This window comes from Trichosurus vulpecula, chromosome 1 (genome assembly GCF_011100635.1).
Source record: "Trichosurus vulpecula isolate mTriVul1 chromosome 1, mTriVul1.pri, whole genome shotgun sequence".
Classification (NCBI taxonomy): Eukaryota; Metazoa; Chordata; class Mammalia; order Diprotodontia; family Phalangeridae; genus Trichosurus; species Trichosurus vulpecula.
Window position 1 is genome coordinate 75,953,425 of NC_050573.1, and position 25,565 is coordinate 75,978,989.

The 25,565-nt window shown below is 55.5% G+C and overlaps 2 protein-coding genes across 3 annotated transcripts; one reads left to right on the forward strand and one right to left on the reverse strand.

Moving 5' to 3' along the window:
• Window positions 1-2,001: 2,001 nt before the first annotated feature.
• On the reverse strand, window positions 2,002-4,131 carry JUNB (JunB proto-oncogene, AP-1 transcription factor subunit). Its single transcript, XM_036762993.1, has one exon. The coding sequence runs from the start codon at window positions 3,697-3,699 to the stop codon at window positions 2,617-2,619; it is 1,083 nt and encodes a 360-aa protein (XP_036618888.1). The 5' UTR covers window positions 3,700-4,131; the 3' UTR covers window positions 2,002-2,616.
• A 12,245-nt stretch (window positions 4,132-16,376) lies between these two features.
• Window positions 16,377-25,460, forward strand: HOOK2 (hook microtubule tethering protein 2). 2 transcript variants are annotated; one of them, XM_036742122.1, is made up of 22 exons: window positions 16,377-16,582; window positions 18,050-18,135; window positions 18,384-18,456; window positions 19,467-19,517; window positions 19,642-19,774; window positions 19,936-20,003; window positions 20,178-20,240; window positions 20,352-20,432; window positions 20,606-20,766; window positions 21,165-21,305; window positions 21,480-21,681; window positions 21,794-21,904; window positions 22,176-22,263; window positions 22,346-22,415; window positions 22,698-22,835; window positions 22,921-23,008; window positions 23,312-23,346; window positions 23,914-23,996; window positions 24,085-24,185; window positions 24,503-24,613; window positions 24,747-24,818; window positions 24,936-25,460. In XM_036742122.1, exons 1-22 carry the CDS (start codon window positions 16,538-16,540, stop codon window positions 25,092-25,094), a joined length of 2,160 nt encoding a protein of 719 aa, XP_036598017.1. In that variant the 5' UTR covers window positions 16,377-16,537; the 3' UTR covers window positions 25,095-25,460. The 2 variants fall into 2 exon arrangements, with proteins under 2 accessions (XP_036598017.1, XP_036598016.1); XM_036742121.1 differs by having other exon boundaries at window positions 16,439-16,582; window positions 24,082-24,185.
• Window positions 25,461-25,565: the final 105 nt, after the last annotated feature.

The following is a 25,565-nucleotide window of genomic DNA, read 5'->3' on the forward strand; positions in this document are numbered from 1 at the left end:
TGGTCTCTTCTCAGGAATGAAAGTGTGAATTTTAGGGGATGGTTTCTTCACCAGGAGAGGGGAGGGAGGAGGATTTACCTCCAGCACATGGTTCTCCCTAAGAAAATTACACACACACACACACACACACACCCTTCCCATGCAGTGCGCCCTTCCTCTCTCTCACTGTTTCTGGTACATTTGAAGGAAAAGAGGGAAACCCAAGGAGATGCTGTCGTTAGCCAATAAGTACCTGTACAGTACACCAGCCCAAGTCTTAAGGATTGTTCCTTTAGCTGAAAGGGTAATAGGGCTTTGGCTTAAAAAGCCTCCCTTGAGATCTCTCCCACGGCATCTCTGAGGCTGCATTTCTAGGTGGTAACCCTGCCCTGCAGCTTTCTTGAGGTGAAGGAAGGGATTTTAGGGGGGCTTGTTTCCTGGGGGAGAGTGTAACCTTCCTCTAGATCTCTCTGAAACCCTAAACAATGTGCCTGCCCTACCTTCCTGTGACTGGTACCTGTGAAGGGGGTAGACCAAGGGACCAGGTGTCAAGGGAAGGTGGAGTGAAGATACTAAGTATTCTCACCACGCCAGTAGCCCACAGGGATAGGAAAGAGATTGCCCCCAACCCCTTCCTGAACTGTGTGCTCCCTGTCTGATCGTGTCTCTTCTCCCCGGTTTAAGCACTAGACCCTTGTCTGACTCCAAGGGTTGAGGGGGAAGGGAGAGGGTTGATGTGGCCTTGGGCACAATGGGGAAGATGGGTAGCCGCCTGTATGTCTAGTCTATTTGGTTCCCCTTTCCCCCCTCCCCCCATCCCAGGTGCTGGGCCTGCCCTGCCTGAGCCCCAGGCTGGGGGAGTGGGCGAGGTTGCAGCGGCGCCTGTCGCTGGTGGGGCACAGAGGAGCCGACAGGGCATGACCAGACCTGGACGCCCTGGCATGGGAAGCTGGCACCACCCACCACCTGGGACTAAGGCGGGTGTGGGAAGGAGTGTAGACTGGAGGCAATCACCACCCTTCCTGGTCAGCCGGGCACTGGAGAGCCCCGCCTCCCCTCCCCCAGTCCCAGGCTGGCTTCAGAGTTTGTCCTGGCAGACGGGTTAAGGCGCCAGGCTGGGGGCGGGGGAGGAGAACAGACTGGACAGCTTTGCCACAGAACCTAACAGGTTCCCTGGCGCTGTGGGTCCCGGGTTTGGTCCTCGGGACACCGCGTGTAATACCACAGGCTCTGGCTTTCCAGCTCTACATCCCGCCCATTGCCGCAGGGGAGGGGGGTTTCCTGGCCTGGGCCCGGGCCGGGGCTGGGCCGCCGCCCCACTTCTTGCTCTGGGAAAATCCCGGCCCCTCTTCCCGGTGCTCAGGGTCAGCCGGGCAACGTGGGAGGGGATTCCCGGAATAGGCCTGACCGCCGGCGCGTCACTGGGCAGAAACGGCCCATATATGGGCATGGCTTCCTGTGCGTCACCGGGAAAAGCCCCCTGGCGCGAGGAACCGCGCTTGCGCAGCCAAAGGCCCTTTCCAGCTACCCTGTAGGGTCTTTTTCTCGGCAAAAGAAAGGTTTGGGTCGCGACTCAAAGCGAGAAAAAGCCCCAGCGACGTCACAGCCTGTCCTTCTGCGCTAGGACGGCCAGGGCCACAGACTGCAGGAACTGGGACACTTGAAGAGATTAATAAAAGAGCCTAAAAACAGAGACTGACTAGAGACACACAAAGACGCTACAGAGACTGAGACAGGGACATAGAGAAAAGGGAACTAGATATGAGACAGCGACAGGAAAGAGCCAGAGATTCCTAGAACATATGTCTATTAGAAACAGATAAATAGGTAGATAGGTAGATGGATAGATAGATAGATAGACAGACAGACAGGAATAGGGACAGGGACACCCATAATAGGCAGGTTCAGGAGGCAGTCAGAAAAAAGTTAGGTGCTGAATCGTGTTGAAGGTTCAAATTAACCCTCCCTCCCCATTCGCATTCCCTCCCCCATCTTTTAATTAAGACGCCAGGGAGTAATAAATAATAAACAGTCTTTTTTTTTACTTAAATAAATTCAATAAAAAGTCAGAACAACAAAAACACACACAAAAATGATAAAATAAACTTTAAAACCCAAGTGCTTCGGGAGACACAACCCGATGGAACCCTCGGGGCAGGCAGGGTGGGCAGGCCGAGAGCATCCCTTCCTAGGGGCTCCCTCCAATCCCTTCCCCGTCACCTCTGGGGCCGTGTGCGGGCGGCGGGGCCAGCTCCGCCGCAGGGATAGAACTTCTTTCTTAAATACACAAATATATTATATTCAATATGAATCGTGTCTGTTTCCAGCAGAAAAAAAAAAACCGTACAAAACAGGGAGTACAGAGGGTCGCTCGGAGGCGTGGGGGCCCAGGCCAAGGTGGGGCTTGTAAACTTCGAGATTGGAACCTAGTGGGTGAGTGGGGAAGAAAGAGAACGAGCCGACAGGCGCGCTGGGCGGGGCCCCTCAGTCTAGTCCAGTGCCCTCCAGGTGGCCCTGCCCTCCTCCCGCGTCTCAGAGTCTGCGGCCCGCCCATACCCGGGCAGAATCACGCGCGGCGGGGGCGTGAGGGGGAGAGTCAGTCACGCAGCCGGGTCCGTGGGCGGGCCGCGCGTGGGCTCAGAAGTTCTGCATCTTGACGGCCAACAGCAGCTGGCAGCCGCTGTTGACGTGGCTCAGCACCTTCTGCTTGAGCTGCGCCACCTGTTCACGGAGCACACTAGCCGTGTTCGACAGCCCAGCGTTTTCGGACTTGAGTGTCTTCACCTTGTCCTCGAGTCGCGCGATGCGCTCCAGCTTCCGTTTGCGGCACTTGGTGGCCGCCAGCCGGTTTCGCAGTCGTTTCCTTTCCACCTTGATGCGCTCCTGGTCCTCCATGTTGATGGGCGACACGGGTGGTGTCCCGTCCCGGCTGCGCGCCTCGGGCACTGTCTGTGGTTCCTCCTTAAAGGCCGCCAGCGGCCCCGCGCCTCCCGCAGCCCGGGCGGTCAGCCCCACCGCTGCCGGGTGGCCCCCGGGGAAGGGCGGTCCGTGTGGGAGGTAGCTGATGGTGGCAGTAGGGTAGCCGCCCGCGGCCCCTGCGCCCGCGCCCCCACTACCTCCGCTGGCGCTGTAACTGGTGAGGTTGGTGTAGACAGGAGGTGGTTCGGGGCCCAGGGCTGAGGGACCATAAACGCTACTAGGGGGAGCCGGGGGCCCTGCGGTCCCGGAGCTGCCACTGCTGCTGCTCAGTGACACGTTGGGGGGCGTCACGTGGTTCATCTTGTGCAGGTCGTCAAGCGCTTTGACGAAGCCATCTGCGAAACCCTCCTGCTCCTCCGTCACACTGCGCGAGTAGAAGTACTGGCCCGGCGGCGTGGGCGTTGTGGTGATGAGCCCGTTGCTGTTCTGCGCTATGAGGCGCTCCAGCTCCGGAGACGCGAGCTTTAATGAGCCCGCCGGCCCAGCCGGGGCCTCGCTCTGAGGGGGAGGTGGCGGTCCCGAAAAGTAGGCACCACTCGCGTCCTCTGGCCCCGGTCCCCGACCATGCCCTGGCGCCTTCAGGCCGCGGTAGGGGTCAGCGGCAGCGGCAAGATTGAGCGCCAGGTTCTGTTTCAGCAGCTTGTAATCGTGCAGTCCCAAGGCGGCCGCACCTCCCCGGCCATAAGCTGCCGCCGGGTACGAATCGTCGTGGTAGAAAGGTTGTTCCATCTTAGTGCACATCCAGGCGCCCGCGCGCCCTGCCCGAAGCTCCCGGCGCTCCCCTCTGCCTAGAGGAGGAGACCCCAGAGGCACTCGAGCTTGGATGCTGAATGCCCTCGGGGCACGATTTGGGAGGCTCTGGTCAGACCAGTAGCTTCTGGCTTCCGGAACGCGCCTCGGTGCTAAACCTGAGTTCCCCTGCTGTGCCCCACTCTTCCCGGACTCAGTCTTCAGTAACCGCCCCCACCCCTTCAAGTGTCCAGAAAAGAGTGGCAAGGCTCTTGTGTTAGTAAGGCAGATCTGACAGCAGGAGCCCAAGTCCTGGCCTGGTCCAGCCGGTCTTCTTTGCGCCGCGCCCTATTAGCTAGCTGGCTCGGGCGATCAAGGCTCTTTGGCTGCCTGCAGTTCTCAGGCTCCGGTTCCGAGCCCACAGTCTTCGGACTCCCCGCTTCTTTGCCGGCCTCGCTGCGTACCCCAGAGCCTTTATACGGCAGTGGCTGCGTAAGCGATCACTGATTGGTCGTGCAGGGGAACCAGGCCCCCGCCTCCTCCCGCACCCCACTCTCCCCTTCCCCGCCCAGTATGCCGGGGCTCGGCGTGGGGAAGGGGAGGAGGAGGCTGGCGTCACTGCCAGGAAGCGCGTGTCCTTGTAAACAGCGGCGGCGGGACAGGGCCGGGCAAGGACAGGGCTGGGCTGGGACTGTACTGGGATGGGCCACGGACACAGGGAACCTGGGGGCCGGAGTAGGGGGCTGGAGGCCGGGCGACAGAGAGACAGGGCCTGGAAGACACAGCGGGGAAGAGAGGGACCTGAGTGGTCTGAGATATGAGACCAACCCAGAGATCGGGGGCGATGGAGCCCTGAATCGAGAAGCTGCTGTGACAAATCCCCACGGGAATTCACAAACCTCCTCTGCTACTAACGCTCCGACAACCCGACCCCCACCCCTACTTCACCCCCGACCTACACACACAGTGTCTGTAACCTGCTCGGACCCTGTCTTACCCTCACATACTACCCCACCCTCACAGTCCAAAGATCCCTCTCTAGAAGGGTACCGGAGGACCTAGAACTGGGAAGCCGGCTGGTAGGAGGGTGTGGCACCGGTTATCGGTGAATCGGGACCTCCAGTGCTTCTTCACTCCTCCTAGCCCCCAATCCCAGTCTCGCTTGCTCCCCTAGGAGGAAGTCTGACAGGGAAGGGCAGGACGCCTGGGTTCCTCTCCCAGTCTACGAGGAGCTGGCACACCCATGGAATCACAAATTAGCAGAACTAGAAGGTATCTTAGAAATAATCATTGAGTTCAGCTGCCTTATTCTACAGGAGGAGGAAACCAAGGAGAAAGGCCTAAAGGTAATAAGAAACAGAGACCAGTCTAGAGCCCAGGGACTCCAAGCCTAGGGCCCTTTTTCATCTCACTTCCTCCCCCCTGGGATCTGGGTTGGTATCCGGGACGACTCCTCAGGGTGGCTCCAACCCCTGACTCTCTTCCTGGGAAACCTGCTTAAGAAAGAGCTAACTGCCAGAAATGTAGCAGCGGGTCTGAGAGACTGGGACTCGACAGGAGCTAGGGGAGCAGGTATGCGTCCTGCCTCTGTAACTGGTCCTCCAAAGCAGGGGCAGGGATAGAACCACCTCTCTTCCCCGACAGGAACAGGTCCAGGCCTGCCTCTGAAAGTCAGCGAGACCTTTCTCTAAGCATTCCCAAAAGTCAGAATCCTCTGGGTATTTCCAAGATGTCCAGGCGTCTGGTGAGGATGGAGGGATGCAGGAGGTCTGGACTTTGGAGTGGGGGTGGGGAGGTTGCTACGTAGCGTTTTGGTCTTCCTCCCTGGTCTCTGGCACCATTGGCTGGTTTGAGGAAGAAGGAGGGGAAGGCCAGAATGGATTGTAGAGTTTAATTCACCTGTGAGACTGCTCCCCTCCCCCAAACCTCAGCAGGTCTCCAAAGTCAAGGATGGAAATCGTGCCTGACATGTGGGAAGACGGACCCTAAATGTCCTCTACGTTTAGAGGATCCCTTTAAGGGGGTTCCCAATAGGGCTCTGATTGGGGCGATATAATACCAAAGAGAAGGAGATGGGGGCGGGGTGGCGGAGCTCTTGTCATCGTTTCTATAGTAACCGAAGGGGGCTCTAGGATATTGTCTGCCCCTGGCTCCCAGGGAAGAGGAAGGGGCACAGTCTGGCAGTTGAATGGGTCCTGAGATACTCCTGCCCCTCCAGATGCCTGACCTTCCTACAGGACATTAAACCTTTGCCCCATCAAGTACCCTCATTCTTCCTGTTCCTCCATATCTCCTCTTCAGTCCCCTGAGACTCTTTCATCTTAGAACTCTTGTCTCTGAACCTTTGTCCCTCAAATCCCCCGCTGCAGCATCCTGAACACCCGCCCCCAGGACTTTTGTTGGAATCTCTGCCCCATAGTGCCCCACAGATCTTTCCTCCGGCCTCCTCTGGCCCTCGCGCGGTCAGATTTGATCCCCTCTCCCCTTCCCCCAGGGTCCTAAGTCCTTGCCTCGCCAGATTCAAACTCCAGTCCCCTGTGCTTCTAGCTCCGACTCTCAAACTCTGGACCTCTGTCCCGCTGGTCCTCCAGGATTCTGTCCCCCTGCCCCCATTCAGACTCTCTGGCCCCGCCTTCCCAGTTTCAGCCCTAAGTCCAAATAAGGTCACAGGAAGGGGCGGGGCCCGGAGCCCGGAGACCCGGTTCCTGCCAGGTCCTAAGGAGGGGCCAAGCCGGGCCCCTCTCTGGCTAGTTCCAACCAGCCCCAGCCACCGCCCCCGGACAGCCCCCCCTCACCCGCCCCTGGGCCTCCAGCCTTGTCCTGCCCCACCCCGCCCAACCCAGCCAGGTCCTGTCCCCCTGCCCTGGGGCAGGATCCCAGGGGAGCCCAACCAGGCTTGGGCTAGACTTCACCCCATCCCGGGGCGGAGGTTGGGGTGAGTGGGAAGGGAGCAAAGCAGCCTGGAGGACAAGGTCCGGGGCGCTGGCTTGGCGGAGGAGCCTAGGGCCCAAGGTGGGAAGGAGGGTCTAAGAGTGACAGTTACCATTTCACAGGACAGCTGGGATTATTGGGTAGGACAGGGATGGTGAGGCACTGTGTCAGACCAGAGGTGGGACTTCCCAGGTCCCAGGGTGTGTGTCTGGAACAAAAAGGAAGTCTCACTTCCCTTCCAGAGAGGCCCAGAGCTGCAGCCGGGGGATGGCTTCGGAGGGAGCTGTCCAGCCCCCACTTTTACACAAGGAGTACTTCTGCAAGGAGAGGAAGCTTGAATCAGATTCAGGACATGGACATTTGTGTTTTAGTCCCACTTCTGCCACTTACTAGTGTAAGACCCTCTCAGGGTCCTGATTCCCCCATCTGTAAAGGGTCCGGACAAGATGGTCTCTTTACAATCCTGACATTTTAAACAAAGACAAAGATGGCTCCTGCATCAGTCAAATGACTATCCTTCTGCAGGCCTTAGTTTCCTCATTTGTAAAGATTTGGGTTAGATAATCTATTTTTTATTATATACAAAAACAGAAAAGGGAGGAATAGAGACATAAAAAGATAGAAAGACAGGAAAGTAAAAGAGAGATGGACAGAGAGACAGACAGAGATGGAGAAAGATGGAGCTGGATGGAGCACACAGAAACAGAAAGACAGATGGAAAGAGAAACAGTGAGAGGTAGAGATGCAGGCAGTCAGAGGAACCAAAGGAAGAAAGTTGCTTATGTGTAGAGTAAGAAAATGAAAGAGGGGAAAGAGAAACTGAGACTGAGCGAGCCAGAAAGCTATACACACAAACAGAGTTGAAGACAGGATAAAAAAAATACAGATGAAGAGAGGAGTGAGTGGAGATGGGGGGGAAGGGGGCCGGGAGAGACAGGGAAATATAATGAGGAAGGCTAGGAAAGATAAAAAGGACCCTATCCTCAACTTTGAACCCCCAACCTCTCTGTCTGGGTCTACGTATCTGCTTATCCCCAGGGTTACCCCTGTGTTTGTTTCTTTTTCCTCAACTCAGACCCCAGCCCAATGCCTCAAGTTCCCCTCTTCTTTGCTGCTTCCTCCCCCCTCCTCAGTTCTCCCCAACTTGGTCTCTTTCTCCATTCCCTCCCTCATCCTGGTCTGTATCTTCTGGGATAGATCCCAGGCTGTGACTGGCCAGCCAGGAGGGATGGGGTGAGTATGAGGGTAGTGGTGGGGGGGGAGCTGGGCTCTGTCTGGCCGGCACTTTGCCAGTCTCCCTGTCTCCCGCCCATGCTAATGATTCCCTGACTGACACCTGGCAAGACCATTGGGCTGGGGGAGGCCAGGGCCTCTACTGGGGCTTTCCCATGATAGAGACAAGGGAGGGGATGGGGGTGGAGGGAAGCAACAGAGAGGATGGGTAAGATGACTGCTGGGGGAGGGGTACAGACTCTCATTCACTGGCTACCCCAGCCTCCCTTCTTCATGCAACATCCACCCACTGCTCCCAGGAGTTCAACCCCCCAAGCCAGAGCCAGGGGTGGGCAGGGACCCAGAGGCTTTAGTGACTCAGCTCCCACAGCAGGCCTTGGTCAGCTAAAGAGATAGATATCAGGTTGAAGGGATGGGAAACAGGGAAAAGGGACTGAAAGAGACTGAGATCTAAAGACAGAAGTAGATACAGACATTATAAAGATAGGAAAAAAAGGGAGAGGGAGAGAGAAAGAAACAGACTTAGGGAAAGAGAGGGAAAAAGGGAGGGCGGAGGAGAAAGATAGAGACAGAAAGACAAAGATGGAGAATACCTACTTCACTTCCAACTAAGATTCTTGTTTTGGGCATAGAAAGAGAGGTAGACAACAGTCACAGAAGTACAGATGCCAACAGAGACAGGGAAGGGACTGAGAGACAGCCTTGTAACCACTCTCCTCTGCTCAAAAATTCAATGCAGCCTATCAAAGAAACAGAAATATACAGAAACATAAAGACAGAGAAGCATACAGAAAAAGAGAATTGGAGAGAGATGCAGATCCACAGATCTTTTTATGTTTAGAGATATTTATTTATAAAGAATTAAGTATCAAAAGTTTAAAAACATGGGAAATAGACTAATAGGCAGATCAGGGCAAAGAGGGATGGCAGAAAAAAAGGAAGAAATGATGCAGAAATGATTCTGGATGAAGAAGGGAGGGAATGGAGGAGAATGGCTAATCAGTATTGTTGTTCATTTTATTGAATAGAAATTAATTGGAATGGGGATGGAGTATGTATATTGTTGTGGGGATGGGATAAAAACCCATACATCTTGAAGACTGGAAAAATGAGAGATCATCCCTGTTTCTCTGTCTCCACCCCTCAGTTCCTTGAGAGGGCCAGTCCGGCAGGTTCCAGGCTCAGGACAGCCTCCATGCCAGCCTCACCCTTGTGGCCTGTGTTTCTTGGGCACCACCTCCCCTCCAGCCGCCCTGCTGGCGCCAAAGTCTCCAGCAGCCAGGTAGGCGTGGACAGAAGACTCCCCCTAGCTCCCCCCCCCACCCCGTGCCTGGCACTATAAGCACTGCCCAAGATCCAGGGAGGTGGGCACCATCTATAGGCATCTGACTGGACTCTGGCCCTCTCGGAATGAGGAAGCCCTGGAGGCTGGGGTGACTTCCCTCCAAGGACAGTACACTTTGGGGCTTTTGGACAGCATGCCCTGTAACCTAACTTCTCCTTCTTATAAATAGCCTGTTAAACCAACTTGTCTCTCTGAAAATCTCTAGTTAATCAGCAGGCACTTATTCCCCCTGGGAAACTGAGGTCTGGGGAGGGGAGAGTCCCCCTGTTCAGTGAGCAAGCTAGCCAGCTGGTGCTAGAACCCAGAGGTCAGGCTTCCTAGCTCCAGGAAGTAAGTGCTGGGGATGGGGGCAGGGCAGGAGAGGAAGTAGAGAAAGAGGAAGAGGTCAAATTCAATGGGGAGTTGGGGAGGGTTAGGCCCCTCCTTCTCTGCCTGCTCTGGAAGCCTGGAGTGGGATGAAAGTAGCTGGCTAGATTTGGAGCCAAGGGTCCTGGGTTCAAATGCTAGTTCTGTTATGTGCTCTCTGTGTGGCTATGGGCAAGCTAGTGGGCGGCAAGTTTCCTCATCTATAAATCTGGAGACCTGAATTAGGTAGCATTTTTAGTCTCTCCAGCTCTAAACCCTGTGAAATCTATAAGGAAGGAAAAAGTAATATTGGCTGAGTTCAAGGGGGAGTTTGAGGAGACTGAACCATCTTCAGCCTTAACCCTGGCTTTTCCAGCCTTCCAAATCCTGTTCTGTGAGCTAAGAAAGGGATGGAGGGGGTGGTTAAAGAGGAAGGAAAGATTGAGAGACAGTGTGATGTAGTGAAAATAACCCTGGATCTCAAATTAGGAGACCTGAGTACAACTCTTGAATCTGCTACTACTACCTGGGTGAGTTACCTTGGGTAAGTCCTTTCCCTTTTCTGGGCCCCAGTTTTCCTATTCAACAAAATGAAGAGGTTTAACTAGATGACTTCTGAGTTCCCTTCTGGCTTTAAATCAGATTAAACTCAGGAGGAAGAAAAGAGGAAGTGGTAGAGATTGAGGAAAGAATTTGAGGGATTTCATCCACCCCCCAGCCCCCAAAATCCCTGGAGCAGTTAAAGTCAGCCTCTAGCCAAACCTATTCTGATTACCTGGGGTTCAGTGCAGGAAGCAAAGCCTTTACTTGGTTGTGGCAGGCCAATCTCCTACCCCACTCCCCAATTCCTGGGCTCCCAATCTTTCCTGGAAGTAGGAAGTACTGGGCCCACCCTCTTCCCTCTGATTCATCACTATAGGAGGTGTGAGGGAGGGGGCCAATGCCCAGATGTGGAAGAGGAATGATTCTCATAATACCAATACCCATCCACACCCTCAGTGGGGTACAGCAGAATTAAGGTCTAAGTGGTTAGCAAGGAATATGTTCTAGTAAGACCCAGGATGTGAAACCCCATGAACTGAGGGTCCAGAGAGCTCTCCAGGGGAACAAGGACAGACAGGTGGAGGGGCAAATAGACTGACAAAGCTACTAACAGATCCCCTCTGTCCCATTAGTCCCCACAGCTTGAAATACTCATGGAGAGGGAGGGAGGGAGCATTTTCAATTGATTTGAGATAGAAAACATCAGTGTTGCTGTCAGGATAGGGAGGGGGCAGTGTACCTGAGAATCCGGAAGGTCAGGACTGCTTTAGTGGTTGTATCTTGGTTGTATATTTGAGCATGTTCTCTGGTGTGTTTATCATATCAGTCAGTATATGTGTCCTTCCTATGTCCTCCCTGGGTTGTACACATGTCTAATTGTGTACCGTTCTCCCAGGGTTGTGCACTGAGATTTACTCTCAGGAGGCATTTGAATATCTCAGTTGAGGTACATGTCTAGGTTAGGGATGTGTGTGTGTGTGTGTGTGTGTGTGTGTGTGTGTGTGTGTGTGTATGCATCCCTCACCTATATGTATTTATATTGCATATTTGTGTATGTATGACTGGGCTATATTTGTGTGTTGGATAAGTATGGGTGTGTGTGTATGTGTGTCCCTCCAGCTGTGTGTCAGGGTTTTGGTGACCCTGTTTTCACTGTCTGATGACCCAAGCTGATGTCTCCCAGAGGGGGTGGGTTGAGATGAGGGGAGAGCCGGGAATCTCCAGTCCACAGGATGTTCCCGAGACACTAGACCAGACTTGGGCTTCATCCTTCAGTTCCTCCGCCTTTTACCCCTCCCCCACAGCTCTGGCTGGCTAGCCTGCAAGTCTCTCCACAGGGACCCAGGCATTCTGCGCCCTCAGCTCCTGGGGGCGGGGCTGTGTCAGGGCTGGGGAATGAGGGTGGCAGGGAGGAGGCCCCCAACGGGCCAGACGGGTTCCTCCTCATTCCTCCCACCGCCTCTCACTTCCTGGGTGCATGGCAGGAGGTGGGGATGGGGGAAGGGGAGGGGTGTAGTAATAGGGTGTGGAGAACCAGGCCTCAGGGCCAGACCTGGGGGCGTTAGGACTAGACCTGGCCTGGGGTAAAGAGGAATAGATTCTGGCCCTTGAGAGGCAGACTTTGAGGAGACCCACTCCACTGGACCTTTGGATCTGACCTGGGAGGGAGAATGACGGGCCTCAGGACAGGAAATGACCAGGGAGGAGGGGGGGAGGGGCAGTTTTCTCTGACAAAGAGCAAAGAAAGTGGATTTTAAGAAGGTCTCAAAGCCTGACTAATGAGGATGTAGAACCTTCAGGGGAAGCCCTTAGGACCAAATTTGAAGAATGGGAACTATGTGTTAAGTTCTTGGAGGGGAATCCTGGGTCTCCACGCCAGACCTGAGGGTTGAAAGGCAGGGGAGGGGTCCAATCAGGTCTGAGAGTTTCCAGCAACCAGCCCTGTTCTTCTATGAAGAGCTCTCCAAGTCAGATCAGAGATCTCCTGGACAGGGAACGGCATCCAGACTGAAACTGGTGGCTTAAGTGTGCAGGAGCACACTAGAAGAGGCTGAGCTAGGAGTTTGATGCTTTCATCCTTTTGGGGTCTGGGGGGAGGGGGGGAAGATGTTTTGAGTCAGAGCCTGGGTTGGGGGCGGGGGGGGGGGGCAGCTGATAACTTTAGCTCTGAAGTTAGGACTGGAATGAATAGGACAACAGTTTTTTTTTAACTGTTTCTCTACCAGCTTTCTCTGCAAAAACTTCCTGTCTGATGGGGAGATGGGGACCTAGCTCCTCTCACGCAGCCAGATTTGTTCCCAGATAGTTGTTGCATACATGACTTTGGCATGTGTACTACATGATGCCAATCATGTAGGCTTACAGACTTTCCATACTGGGTGGCCTCTGGTCTTCTCTGTTGACTCTCAGACCCAGAGACATGCATGTGGGCACAGCAAAAGCATGTTTATTTGTGCTGGTGTTGAGCCCATGAGTTGGGGCCACAGGGTGAGAGGCCAAGGCTTCCCCAGGCCTGAATGAGTCACTGCCACCCCCCCCAACAGAAACCCATACTGGCCCTTCCCAGATTCTGTGGGAAGAGTTCGGCCAAAGCAGCCACCTGGGTCCTGATTTCCAATCCTCAGCTGGAAAGACGTGATCTAAACATCTCAGCTTCCATCAATAGTCCTAGGCGAGAATCAAAAGTTCGCCCTTCAGTCTTGGTTCCAGCTGCTTCTCAAACCACTCCACCCCCACCACCCACGGGACGGAATGGCTGAACTAGAAAGCTTCCTTCCCACTGTGGGGCACTTCGGTGCTTTAGCTCAGGCTCCTGGTCTCTCTTAGGACTGGGCTGCAGAGGTGGAGGGGACTGAGACCCTCAGGGGATCCCCCCACACTATCGAGAAAGCCGCGAGGAGAGATGATTCATAGGGTGGAGCCCCCCGGTACGATGGGGACCCTAGGGTCTGAGTCACAGCCAGGGAGGGAAGGGCACTGAACCCTCTCACCCCAGACCAGTCGGGGCGGGTCAGGAAAAAAAAGGTTCCCCCCCCACTCCCCTCTCCAAGCCGGTGCAGGCATAGGAAGCTCTGGAAGGTGTGGGGGGCAGGGAGAAGTAAAAAAAGGCCGGAAGTCGCGGTTCCCATGGAGATGGGGGTGCAGCTGCTGGCCCCGTTGTCCCAGTCTGGGGAAGCCCCAGCCTGGTTTCAGCCCGGCAGGAAGGGGTTAACAGCCACCCTTCTCTCCCGGTTTCACAACAGTCTGAAAAGCCCCTCGAAGGGGGGTAGGGGCAGGTGTGGGATGGGGCTCGCACGCAGTGAGGCTACCTGGGAGGGGTAACCAGGAGACCTGCTTTCCCAGATCCCCGTACCACTGCCCCTCCCGCAGCGCCCTAGAGACCCATGCACACGTTTTCCCCAGACGCACAGATGCACGTACTCCCTCCCCAACCCCATCCACCGGATTCCCACTCCCCTAGAGAACGCATTCTTCGTCACGCACGCACGCACACAGATCCCTTCCCCACCCTCGTCACGCACGCGGCCCCCTTCCATTTCCGTCACGCACACAGGTTCCGCCCCTTTACCGTCATGCTGGCAGATCCTTCCCCGTCACGCACTGAGACCCCCCTCCCTCCGCCATCTGAGGCACTGAAATACCTCCTTTCCAGTGCTTAAGCACGTCTCCTTCCCAGTCTTAGCCTTGCATGCAAGTTCCTGTGCATCCTTCTTAAGTACACTGACCCCTCCCTGTCCACCCCAAACATACAGCCCCCTTCCCAGCCCTCATTGTCAGTCATCTCGCACGTAGGCCCCCTTGTCAGCCCCATCTTGATCCTCATTTGGCACATGGCCCTCCCTCCATCTCTTTACTAGCCAAAGCTCCTCCCTGGGTCAGCCTCCAACTGCCCCCCAAAGTAGAAGGAAAAGAGGCTCAAAAAAGCACAGAGATTGAAAAAGCCGGAGACACAAGCAGGCATGAGACCCACCCAAACCAAATACTTCTTACCCCACTCCCTTTTTGGGGGGTGGGGTGGGAATGAAATCTGAGCCCTTATCTGGTGCCCTGGGCTCCCAGTTCCCTGAGCATAGGTGTCCTTCCTGCCCTCTACTCAGTAGCTGTGTCCTCCCTAATCCCTCTGTATTTGTTCATAATAACACCATCAGTTTTTCTAGTTTTAAAGTTTATAATGCACCTTCTTTACAAGTCTGTGAGGGGAACAGTGCGAGGATTATTATCCCCACTTTATGGATGGAGAAACTAGGGCTCAAATACAAATGTATGTCTGTATTAGCCGTCACCATGCCTCAGTCTTCAAAGTCTTCCATTCAGGTAAGGAGCCTTAACCTTAGATGTATGAACTTGTTCCCCCTCACACACATGTTGATAACTATATTTCAATAGAATTTTCTTCAATCCTGTATATTTTATGCATCTAAAACAGAAGGGTCCCATGGGCTTCACCAATACTGCCAAAAGGTTCCATAACACAAAAAAGGTTGAGAACCCCTAATTTAGACTTTGGAGTGGGAGATAGGGAGCCAACATAGGGAGCCTGGAAACAGACAAGAGACCCTTGAAGACAAGGGCCTGCAGGCACACATGGTTCACACAAGAGGGAGATACTCAAGTGGGGGTAGGGAGAACAGGCTAGGGTTAGTCTAGCTGTAGCTCCATTCTGTGGAAAGGGATCACCTCCAAGTGTCAAGTGTATGTGGGGGGTAGAGGGAGAATGTGAAGAGGTCACTATCACCAGTGGTTTTTCTATATAGATGTCTGGGGGTGGGCATGGTGGGAGGGAGAGTCTGGATACTGCCATATGTGGAGGAGGGGAGAAGGTCTGGATCCAGCTGTGGCAGGCAGGGCTGTGGGCTGAGATTGGAAGGGGGGGGGTGGGGAAGAGTAGTGAGTCAAGCTGGTTTCCCAGCAGCTCCAGTTCCCTCCCTTGGCCCTTGCACTTTCCGGGAAACTCCTCAGGCCCCAGGGAGATTTGGATGGAGCTAGGCCCAGTCCTGGTTACCCCCCACCCTACAGCTGGAGCCCAGGACCCCCCTTCCCCCAAATGTGGGATCTGGGACTTCCCTTCCCATCCCCATTCCCTTTACCCAGGCAGTGAAAAGCCGGCAAACATAGGAGTTTCTGGCCAGTCTGTCCGTGGGGCCCACGAGGCCCTAAAGCATAATAGACAATTACAGACTGGTGGTGTAAGGAGACCCATGGCTTGGCCAGGACAGAGTAGGAGGGGGTGTGTGTGTGTCGGTGTATGGAAAGGACAGAGCAGGAGTTTATAGATATCTGACTCTCACCATCACCCTCTTTGCTCTGTTTTTATCTTTGCCACTATCTCTTGTTTCTTGGTGCCCTGTCTCCCTTCTCTCTCTTCTCCCAGTTGGTAGAGACCAACCTCTCCAACCTGTGCCAGTGATACACCTAGATCCTGCTAAGGGAGTTTCCACAGTGAATTCAAGCTTATGATGGGGATTCCTTTGGATCCCTGTATCTTGGTCTTTCTGCACCAGTCTCTTCTCGTCCCATCCACCCCCACTCCCCACCCCCCTCCGCGGTGCCCGGGTAGTGCCCAACACAGGAAGTGCCTCGGGCCCCAGCTCCGAATTCAGCCTAGCCCTGAGGGAGGAGGATCGTTGCTTGGGGGGAGATGGGGAAATGGCCATAGGAAGTCTAAGTCCAGTCACCGAGGTGTGAGCGCCCTCTTGTGGGCCACTGTAGACACGCAGCCCAGGTCGCAAGCGCCTCTCTGTGGGCCACTGTGGATACGCAGCCCCAGGGGTGCGAGCGCCTCCTGGTGGACCACTATAGACACGCAGCCCCGGGGCGTAAGTGCCTCCTTGTGAGTCACTACGGACACGCAGCCCCGGGGGTGTAGGCGCCTCCTTGTGGGCTACTGTAGACACGCAAGCCCGGGGGTGTAAGGGCCTCCTTATGGGCCCCATCAGACACGCGGGCCCCTTTGGACCCACAGGTGGTCCCAGGTAGACGCTCCCTCCCACTCCACCGCCTTTGCAGTGGCCTTGCCACCCTGTGGGAAAAGTCCCTGGGTGTGAGCACCCGTTTGGACCTTCATAAACACTTAGTCCTTAGGCCGTGGTTGTCGTGAGGCAGTAGAATGGCTAAGATGAATGACCTCCGAGTGGCAAGGAAGGACGGGCGGCCCATCGTAAATCGGTCAGGCTGCCCGACTCCAAGATGGCGGAGACGAGAGGCAGGGAGGGGCGGGGCTTAGTTGGGCCTGGTGCCCGGGTCGGGCCCCGGGCCGCGCATGGGGGCGGGGCCGGGCTGAGCGCTCGGGGGCGGGGCCAGGCTGGGTTAGGGGGCGGGGCAGCGGCGCTCTAGGCCTGCCGAGCGGCTGAGCCTCTCGCTGGTGGCGGACCCGACGGCCGTGGCGGCGGCGGCGGCCTGACCTGCTTGACCGGAGCCGGAGCCGGACCTGGAGCCGGAGCCGGAACCGGAACCATGAGCGTGGACAAGGCTGAGCTGTGCGGGTCTCTGCTCACCTGGGTAAGGGGAGGGGCGGTGAGGAACAGGTGTAGGACCCTCTTCCTAGCCCCCAAGAGACCCTCCCCCCATAATCCTCCCACAGCCTCCCCCCAGACACCCTTTCCCCACATACCCCCAGACCATTTGCCCAGAGAGACCCTTCCCCCAGAGACCCCCACATACCCCCATCTTCCTTCAGAGACCCTTCCCCACATACCCCCCAGAGATACCCTCTTCCATGTAATATCTCCCTTGAGACCCTCCCCCAGAGACCCTCCCCCACATACACAAACCCTCCCCCCAAAGAAGTCCTCCCCCATGTAATCCCCAGAGACCTTTCCCCAGAGAGGCCCTCCCCCCACATAGCCCCCAGACCTCCCCTAGAGAGACCCTCCCCTCATACCCCCCTCAGAGATCTTCCTCTCACAGAGACCCTCCTCTTACATAACCCCTAGACTCTCCCCCCCTCCACATACCCCCAGTGAACCTCCCTTCAGAGACCCCCCACATATACCCCCAGAGGTCCTTCCCCCATACCTCACCCAAGTAACCTTCCTCATATAGCCCCTCAGAAAAGCAGGGGAGGAGAACCTCCCCTCATCTATCTTCCACAGAGCTCCTCCCCCAGAGACCACCTTACCTCCACAAAGGTCCTCCCTCCCCAGAGCTAGTCTCTCAGACATTCCCTTTCCACCTGGGCACTCCTTAGAGATTCTCCCACTTTCCCTCCCAGAATACCCCTAAGAGCCACAGAGACCCTACTCATAAAGATGCTCACATCCAACCCCCTTCTTTTGTCCCTGAAACCCAACCCTAGGACTGAGACCTACCCATTCCCCGGCCCAAGACCCTTTCAACAAACTAAGTGAATAGGCATGATCCCAGGGCTTCTAGGTGGGGATGATGCCACGGTGAAAACAGATCAAGTTTTAAGTCTTCTCGGCTCCTACGTTTCTATGGGGAGGGAGGGGGCGGAGGAGATATGGCACATATACAAATTCATGAGAAGGAGGCCGAAGGTTGTAATAAGGAAGGATTCAGAGGTGACTCCCTCCCTTCCTCTTGCCCCCAGCCTAAAGGGGAGAGCACTACTGGACTTTCCCTGGGAGTGGCCAGGCTCCACCCTACCTGAACTTCAGGAAGGGTAGTGGCACACAAGTGAAGAGCCTGGTTGGCACTGCCCTGTCACGTGGTCTAAGGGGTTCAGACAGGACAAGATAGGGGGACAGCTTGGCTTGGCGCAGGCACAAGAGGAAGGTCTGGCTGATCTGTTCTGTCACATGAGTAGAGAGTAACCTGGGACTCCACCTTTCACGGTGTGCGGAGAAGGTGGGGTCCCACAGGTGAGAGGCCCCGCCTTTCAGTGGGAGGAGAGAGAAAGAGTAAAGCAGCAGATTCCACACCTGGGAGTTATGATCTCAGGACTCATCCCCTTCTGGGCTGCCTACAGGTTGAAGTTCTGACCTGCTGTGTTTCCCTTTCCCCCAGCTGCAGACTTTCAGGGTGGCCCAGCCCTGTTCTTCCCCCCAGGACCTAAGCAGTGGACTGGCAGTGGCCCATGTGCTACATCAGATGTGAGTTGAGAGGACCTTAGGACCCTCCAGCCTTCCTCAGAGAACCCAGACCATTCCCAAGCCTCCTTAGCCCCTCTTTCAATGAGAGCCCAGCCCCACCAAGACTCCCTTAGCTCTTCTAGCCTCATTAGATGGCATGCATATGTCTACAATCCACACCACTCCTTTCTCCACCCTGGGATTCCCTCTAACCCAGCGTCCCTAGCATCCTCCCCTACTCCAGCCTGTCACCCCCAATTTCTCCCCAGAGACCCTTCCTGGTTCAATGAGACCTGGCTCCTTCGGATCAGAGATGATTCTGAACACAACTGGCGGCTAAAGGTGACTAGGGGTCAGACAGATGATCTGGGGCATTCCCACACAGACTGCATGGGGACTGACAGATGGAAGCTATAGGATTGGTGCCAAGACAGATAATTTGACCAGTTCACGCTGGAAGGGTGGTGTACAGGTGATCCCAGGACCGACGGATGATGGGTGTGTGGGACAGAAAACATGGGTTTGCCAAAAATGAAAGGAGGGCAGCCTGGAAAGATGACAGGGCTGGCCACTGGGTGATGCAGCGGATAGAATATTAGACGTGGAGTGAGGGAGACTTGAATCTTGCCTCATTTATTTACCGGCTCTGTGACCTTGGGCAAGTTACTCGAACTGTCAGCCTAGGTTTCCTTCTCTGTAAAAAGGGGCTGATAATAGCACCTACCTCCCAGGGTTGCTGTGAGGGTCAAATGTTAAGGGCTTTGCTAAGCTTATTAAAGCACTATATAAGTGGAAGCCATTAGAATGTAGAGAACATTTCAGGAGGACCCGAGGAGTGATGGAACAGATCTATTAAGGTCCTCGAGTGGGGATGGTGGTAGGTAGCTGACTGGATGAGGAAGGGAGCCAAACATTGGTGGGATGGACAGATGACCATGGATGGGGATGAGAGTGGGGCATGTGTGGAACGTTGTAGTAAAATGATGAGACAAAACAGATGATCTGCCGACCCAGGCAAAGACAGACAGATGATCAGTGTAATGTGGACTGATGAGGGATGTTTGTGACATGTGTCAGGATAATGAGCAAATGGCTGAGGCCCATGCAGATAGTGGGGAGGTCAGAAGGATGTCAGGGAAGAGAGATAGACAAATGATGAATGGATGGATGATGATGTCTAGGGAGGGCCAGTGGGGTGGATATATATTAACTTGGTGAACAAGTGATAGGGGCGGGGGCCAGACAGATAACTAGGGACTGGGGAGGTAGGTTAGGGAGGTTGGGAGAATAAGTGTGGCAGCCTGGGCTGGAAATAGGGTGTTTGGGTTCTCAAGTGCCACTTTCCTACACAGGTCAGCAACTTGAAGAAAGTGTTACAGGGTCTTGTGGAGTATTCTCAGGATGTGAGTGACTGTGGGTAGGAGGTGGAGAGGAGGAGTCCCTGGCTGTCACATTCTGGAGAGGGGATCATGGAGGTGGGTGTTTGTGGAAATCCTGAGGCTCCTGATGCACCCCACTCCCTCCCAGATCCTGGGACACCAGGTATCCGACCAACACTTGCCAGATGTGAACCTGATCGGGGAATTCTCTGATCCGGCTGAGCTGGGGAAGCTGCTACAGCTGGTGCTGAGCTGTGCTATCAGCTGTGAGAAGAAACAAGGTGTGGTCGGGACTTCAGGGGAAGACCTCAGGAGGGGGAGCCCAATGTATAGGATTTTGGAAAAGAAACCTGGTGTTTGTGGTTTTGGGGGGCTAGTACTGTAAAGGAGGAGCTGGTGGGCATGGAGGGGTAGTCTCAGCAGTGGAACCCGTGATCCACAGAACACATCCAGAGGATCATGACCTTGGAGGAATCGGTGCAGCATGTGGTCATGACTGCCATTCAGGAGGTGAGGCCTGGGTGGGCAGGGAATGGGGGCATGTGACCTCACCCTATTGCTGCTCCAGGGCTAAGGGGAAGAGGGAAGAACACCCCCTGCAGCCCACCTCCTGCCTGCTGCCAGAGAGATGTTAGAGATAGTTTCCTAGACTTATCTGTTTCCCTTTTGTCCTCCCCATTCCAGCTTATGAGCAAAGATCCTGCAGACCCCATGACGGCAGAGACCTATGGGAATTTTGACAGCCAGGTATGGGATAGGGGAGGGAGACTCTTCTGTCCTTTCTTAGATCCGAGGCCCAAATCCCTACTCTTCATGCTCTTGGGTCATCCAGTCTGACCTCCCCTGCCTTGCTCACAGTCCAGAAGATACTACTTCTTGAGTGAAGAGCCAGAAGAAGCCGACCAGCTTCGGCAGCGCTGCCATGACCTGGAGCAGCAGGTAGGAGCTAGCTCCTCTTGGGCTCCCAGCCCAGATCAGCCAGGCAGTGGAAGGAGGGAGGGAGGAAGGGCCATGCCATCAGGATGCCTGTTGCCAACATGGACAGGCCCACAACAGACTCATGCGCCTCCCATCTGTCTCTTGTCTGTTCTGTTCCCTTTCTTTGATCCCAGCTGACCCTTCTAGTGGAGGAGAAACAGAGCCTGGTGCAGGAGAATCGAGCTCTGAGGGACAGGGGGGCACAGCTGGAGGGACCTGAGGCTGCTGGACTCACCTCCAAGAGGCTTTTGCTTCTTCAGTCACAGCTAGAACAACTACAGGAGGAAAACTTCAGGTATGCAGGGCTGAGCACCAGGATTGCAGGAGCAAGGCATCCGCCTGGGCCCCCAGGGGAGGGGCCCCCAGCCCGATAGCCTATAGTCTAAGAGGCATCAAGGAAAACAGGTATCTAGGCCATGGTGAGGAGCCTGGGAAGGGGCTTTGTTAGTCAGTAAACATTAAGTACCTCTTACGTGCCAGGTACTGTACAGAGTGCTGGGGATACCAAGAAAGGCCAAAGGCAGCCCCTGCCTCTGAGGAGCTTACAGCCTGGTGGGGAGAAAACACACAAATGCCTCTCTACAAATAAGTCGCAGAGCAGATCACTGGCATTGAAGGGGCATAGGGTGTGGGCACTGGTTTGCCACCGTGCCGCCCCACCCCCCCATGTGTCCACCACTCCTCTGCCCACAGGCTTGAGAGCTTGAAGGAGGATGAGCGTCTGCGCTGCGTGGAGCTGGAGAGAGAGGTGGCCGAGCTCCAGCAGCGGAACCAGGCACTAACCAGCCTGGCCCAGGAGGCCCAGACCCTAAAGGATGAGATGGATGAGCTCAGGTAAATAGCGCCAAAACTTAGGGGCCCAATCCTAAACGAGGTGGATCCCTATTTCCCACACATCTGACTTCTCGTGACTGGGAGTAGCCTCTGAAAACCAACAACCAGGGGTAGCTCCTGACCTTCAAGAGCCTCTTTGCCCTTGGGGCTCCAAGCTGAACCATGGCCCCACAGGCAGTCATCAGAACGAGCGAGCAGGCTGGAGGCCACACTGAGCGGGTGCCAGCGTCGCCTCGGGGAGCTAGGGGAGCTTCGGCGGCAGGTGCGAGTGCTAGAGGAACGGAATGCAGGCCACGCAGAACGGACAAGGCAGCTAGAGGATGAACTGCGGCGGGCAGGGACCCTCAGAGCCCAGCTGGAGGGCCATCGGAGACAGGTAGAGGCTGGGCGGACTGGAACTGGCGCTGGCTGCAGAGGGATCGGTGACGTCTGGGGCCTAGGCCCGGCTCATTTCCCCTCTTGTTCCTGCTGTCCCACACTCCTTCCAGGTACAAGAATTGCAGAGTCAGCGACAGGAGGAGGCCCTGAAGGCCGAGAAATGGCTATTTGAGTGCCGGACACTGGAAGAGAAATACGAGGCTGTGGTCAAAGAGAAGGAGGTGGGCGATTCTCCAGGGCCATTTCCTAAGCTGGGAAGCAAAGATTGCTCTAGATTTGGAGTCCAGAACCCTGGTGTTGAAGGCTGGCTCTACCACTCACTGCCTCTGTTGGTTGGCCTTGGGAGCCTTGTCCCTTTTCTGAGCTTTGGTTTGCTCATCGGAGATCTCTCCCAACTTCACAAAACTTTTCAGTATTTTCAGTAGGTGGGGCCAGACCCTCAAGCTGACCCTGGCTCCTTGTCCCCTTCCCTCCCCCTGCCCGCACTTCTAGCGGCTCATTGAGGAGCGAGACTCTCTTCGGGAGGCGCATGAGGAGCTGTGCTGTGTCCAGGTGCAGCAGCGGGGCCTCAGCCAGGCAGGTGAGTGATGCCCGGGGTCTTGCTGGGCCAGGGGGCTTGGGGCTGATGGAGCACCCGCTTGACTTTGTCCCTGTCTCCTCAGACGTCCAACTGCAACAGATGTCGCCACCTGTGGAGAATCTGGCAGCAGAGATCCTTCCGGCTGAGCTCAGGTTCCTTTCCCTGTATCAGTCTTTGTGATAGCTTACCCTTTGGCCTCTGGCTGGCTGGGCCCTTGGTCCTTAGGCCATTCACAGCTTGGTCTCTCTTCTGTATTCCTTTCTGTTTTAGCCCAGTGCCACCAGACTCCTTCCCAGTCATCCAAATCTTCCCCTTCTCTCAAGCTCCCAACTTTCCCTCACTCTCCCAAGCCCCAGGGATCTCTCCCTGCCTTTGATGAGGGTGGGCTGAAAGACAGGACCCATCTAACCACCCTTTGGGACCTGGCCCTGCAGGGAGACAATCCTTCGCCTGCAGCGGGAAAACAGACGTCTGTGCCAGCAGGAGGCAGCCGACCGTGGCCGTACCGAGGAGCTGCAGGGGCAGCTGGAGGAGGCCAACCGGGCCAGGCACAGGCTAGAGACCCAGCACAGGTGGGGGCGCCGAGACTGAAGACCGAGTGAGGTGAGGCCTAGCCAGGGCTGGCACACCCTGAGTCCTGTGTCTCCTCACCCCCAGGCTGAATCAGCAACAGCTGGCAGAACTTCGGGCACAAGTGGAAGAATTACAGAAGGCATTACAAGAACAGGGGGGCAAAGCTGAGGATGTGAGTGGTCTAGGCCCCAGCCCCACTTCTGCACAGCCAGTCCTGAGACCCGTCAGCCCCCATTCACTAGGGGTGGTGAGGTGGGGGGAGGGAAGCATCCCCAGGCTGGTGCCACCACCACCCAGACTGCCCTCACCTGATCCCTTCACCTCTCTTCTGATCTTTCTTTCTCTCCCCTGCTGCCTGTCGGCGCTCTAGGCTATTGTAAGTAGGGAGTGGGGGGTACAGAGGGTTGTGGGGCTGGGCAGAGAAGACAGAACCAAGTAGCCCAGCCTCACCCCTGCTCCTTGTCTCTATCCTCAGTCCTCACTGCTGAAGAGGAAGCTGGAGGAGCACCTGTAAGTCCCAGGGCCAGGGGAGGCCCCCGGTGGCCATTACCATGGGGTAGGGGGAGAGGGGAGATGATGCTGGGGAGAAGATTGGAGGGAACCTCTTGAGGGGCCTTAAATGCCAAGCCAAAGAGGCTGCATGCCAAGCAAGAGATCTGGGTCTGGAGCTCAGGAGAGAGCTGAGTCTGGTAGGTGGATAGGCAATGGTGTAGTGTTTAAAGCACTGGGCCTGGAGTTAGGGAGATAGGAGGTCAAATGTGGTTGTAGATACTTAGGACTCATGTGACCTTGGGCAAGTCATTTAACTTCTATTTGCCTCAGTTTCCTCTATTGTAAAATGGGGATCATATTAGCATCTATCTCTCTGGGTTGTTGTAAGGCTCGAATGAGATAGTATTTGTAAAGTTCTTAGCAAAATGCCTGACCCCTGGTAGGCACTCAATGATGGTGGTGGCTGTCTTCAGAGAGACAAGCATAGCAGGCTGGGGTGGAGAGAGTGGGAGGCCAGAAAGGCCTGGTAGGGCAAGCCCCAGCATCCTGGTGGAGCCAGGCACGACCCCTTGGGCATATGGCTAGGGAGAAGCTGCACGAGGCACACTCGGAACTGCAGAGAAAACGGGAATACATCGATGAGCTGCAGCCGCCAGCTGATGGCAGCGGTAAGATGCCCTCTGAGGGGGCGGGGGAGGGGAGAGGTCGGTGGTCAGTGGTGAGGCAGAGCCCTGAGCTCCTGGGTTCCTGCAGCAGCGCGGCGCATTGAGGAGCTACAGAGGAGTCTGCAGAAGAAGGAGGCCGACATGCGGGCCATGGAGGAGCGCTACCGGCGCTACATGGAGAAGGCTCGAACGGTGAGGATCCCTGACCTGGCTGGGCCTCACCCCAACCTCACTTACAATCCCAGGCCCAGAGCCGGAAGTGCCCTTAGCCCATCACCCTTATTTAATAAAGGAAGAAACCAAGGGAGGAAGTGATGTGCCCTGGCAGAGCCACAGTTCAAGTCTAAGACTCCTAATGCAATACAGAGATCTGAGCTCTGGTGGCACCACCCTGCCTCTCCCCTAAGTCTCTCTCATGGCACTGCCCTGCCTCTCCCTCAAGTCTGTCCCACCTAGCCTGGGCTCCCTGGGCATTCCCACAGTATCTTTTCTCACCCCCCCCCACCAAGGTCATCCAGACACTGGAACCCAAGCAGCGGCCGCCAGGGCCTCCTCCCCTGGAGATTCAAGCCCTGAGAACCCAACTCCAGGAGAAGGACCTAAGGATCCGACACCTTGAGGTAGTTTTCTTCCTGGACCTGGCTGACATTACCCTACTCTCTTGGGGTGGGGGTGGGGTGGTGCCTGATTGCTGCGACTGGTAATGGGCAGGATGCAAAGCTTTGACATTTCCCAACCAAACCTGTCCCTCAGACTGACTTTGAGAAGAGCCGGAGTCAGCGGGAGCAGGAAGAAAAGCTAATCATCAGTGCCTGGTACAACATGGTGAGTGGGTGCCCACTCCATCCGTTTCCTGCTGCTTCCTCTCCTCTCCCCAGAATTCCCATCTCTGCACATGACCCCTAATTTCTTCCCTTCTTTCTGCACTCCCCTTTCCCCCAGGGTATGGCCCTGCAGCAACGGGCTGCAGGGGAGGATCGACAGCCAGGCCCAGCCTATGCCCAGTCCTTCCTGGCCCAGCAGCGACTGGCCACCAACACACGCCGGGGACCCTTGGCACGTGCCCAGGCTGGCCCTCCCCGATCTGGAGACAAGCACTGACCTTTGGACCCTCATTTCTCCATTCTTCTGGGCAGCATAGGGTTAAAACTGTGGCCGTTCCCTTCTCCACTTGCACACTACAAGGGGTCGCACTTATTGCACATGCCCAACTCCAGGGCAAGGGAACTCTAGCCCTGACATCTGACCTCAGCCCTTTTCCTTAACCCAGGTTTTGTTTTTTAAGATATTTTCCAAGGGTCCCTCCCTATTTTTAACCTCTGGTTCTCAGGGCAAAGAGGAGCTGGATTTCTGTGTTCCCAGTACTGCCAACTGGGCCCCACCTTCTCTTTTTAAAAATGTGATTTGGGAGGGGGATAAATCTTCTAAGTCTGAGATGAGGAATTAAATAAAGCATTCAATCCTAAATCCATCAGACTGGATTCTTCCATGTGTCAAGTATACTTGCAGGAAGGGAAGCAGGAAGCTTACTTGGGCTCCCAGGGCAGGTTCCCATGAGCTCATTCCCCCTGA

Excerpts from the sequence above, each read along its gene's own strand:
- JUNB (XM_036762993.1), bottom strand. The coding sequence starts at position 3,699 with ATGTGCACTAAGATGGAACAACCTTTCTACCACGACGATTCGTACCCG.
- HOOK2 (XM_036742121.1), top strand. The coding sequence starts at position 16,538 with ATGAGCGTGGACAAGGCTGAGCTGTGCGGGTCTCTGCTCACCTGG. Across the intron at positions 19,518-19,641 it reads TTGTGGAGTATTCTCAGGAT|ATCCTGGGACACCAGGTATC; the intron begins GTGAGTGACTGT and ends ACTCCCTCCCAG. Across the intron at positions 20,004-20,177 it reads TCATGACTGCCATTCAGGAG|CTTATGAGCAAAGATCCTGC; the intron begins GTGAGGCCTGGG and ends TCCCCATTCCAG.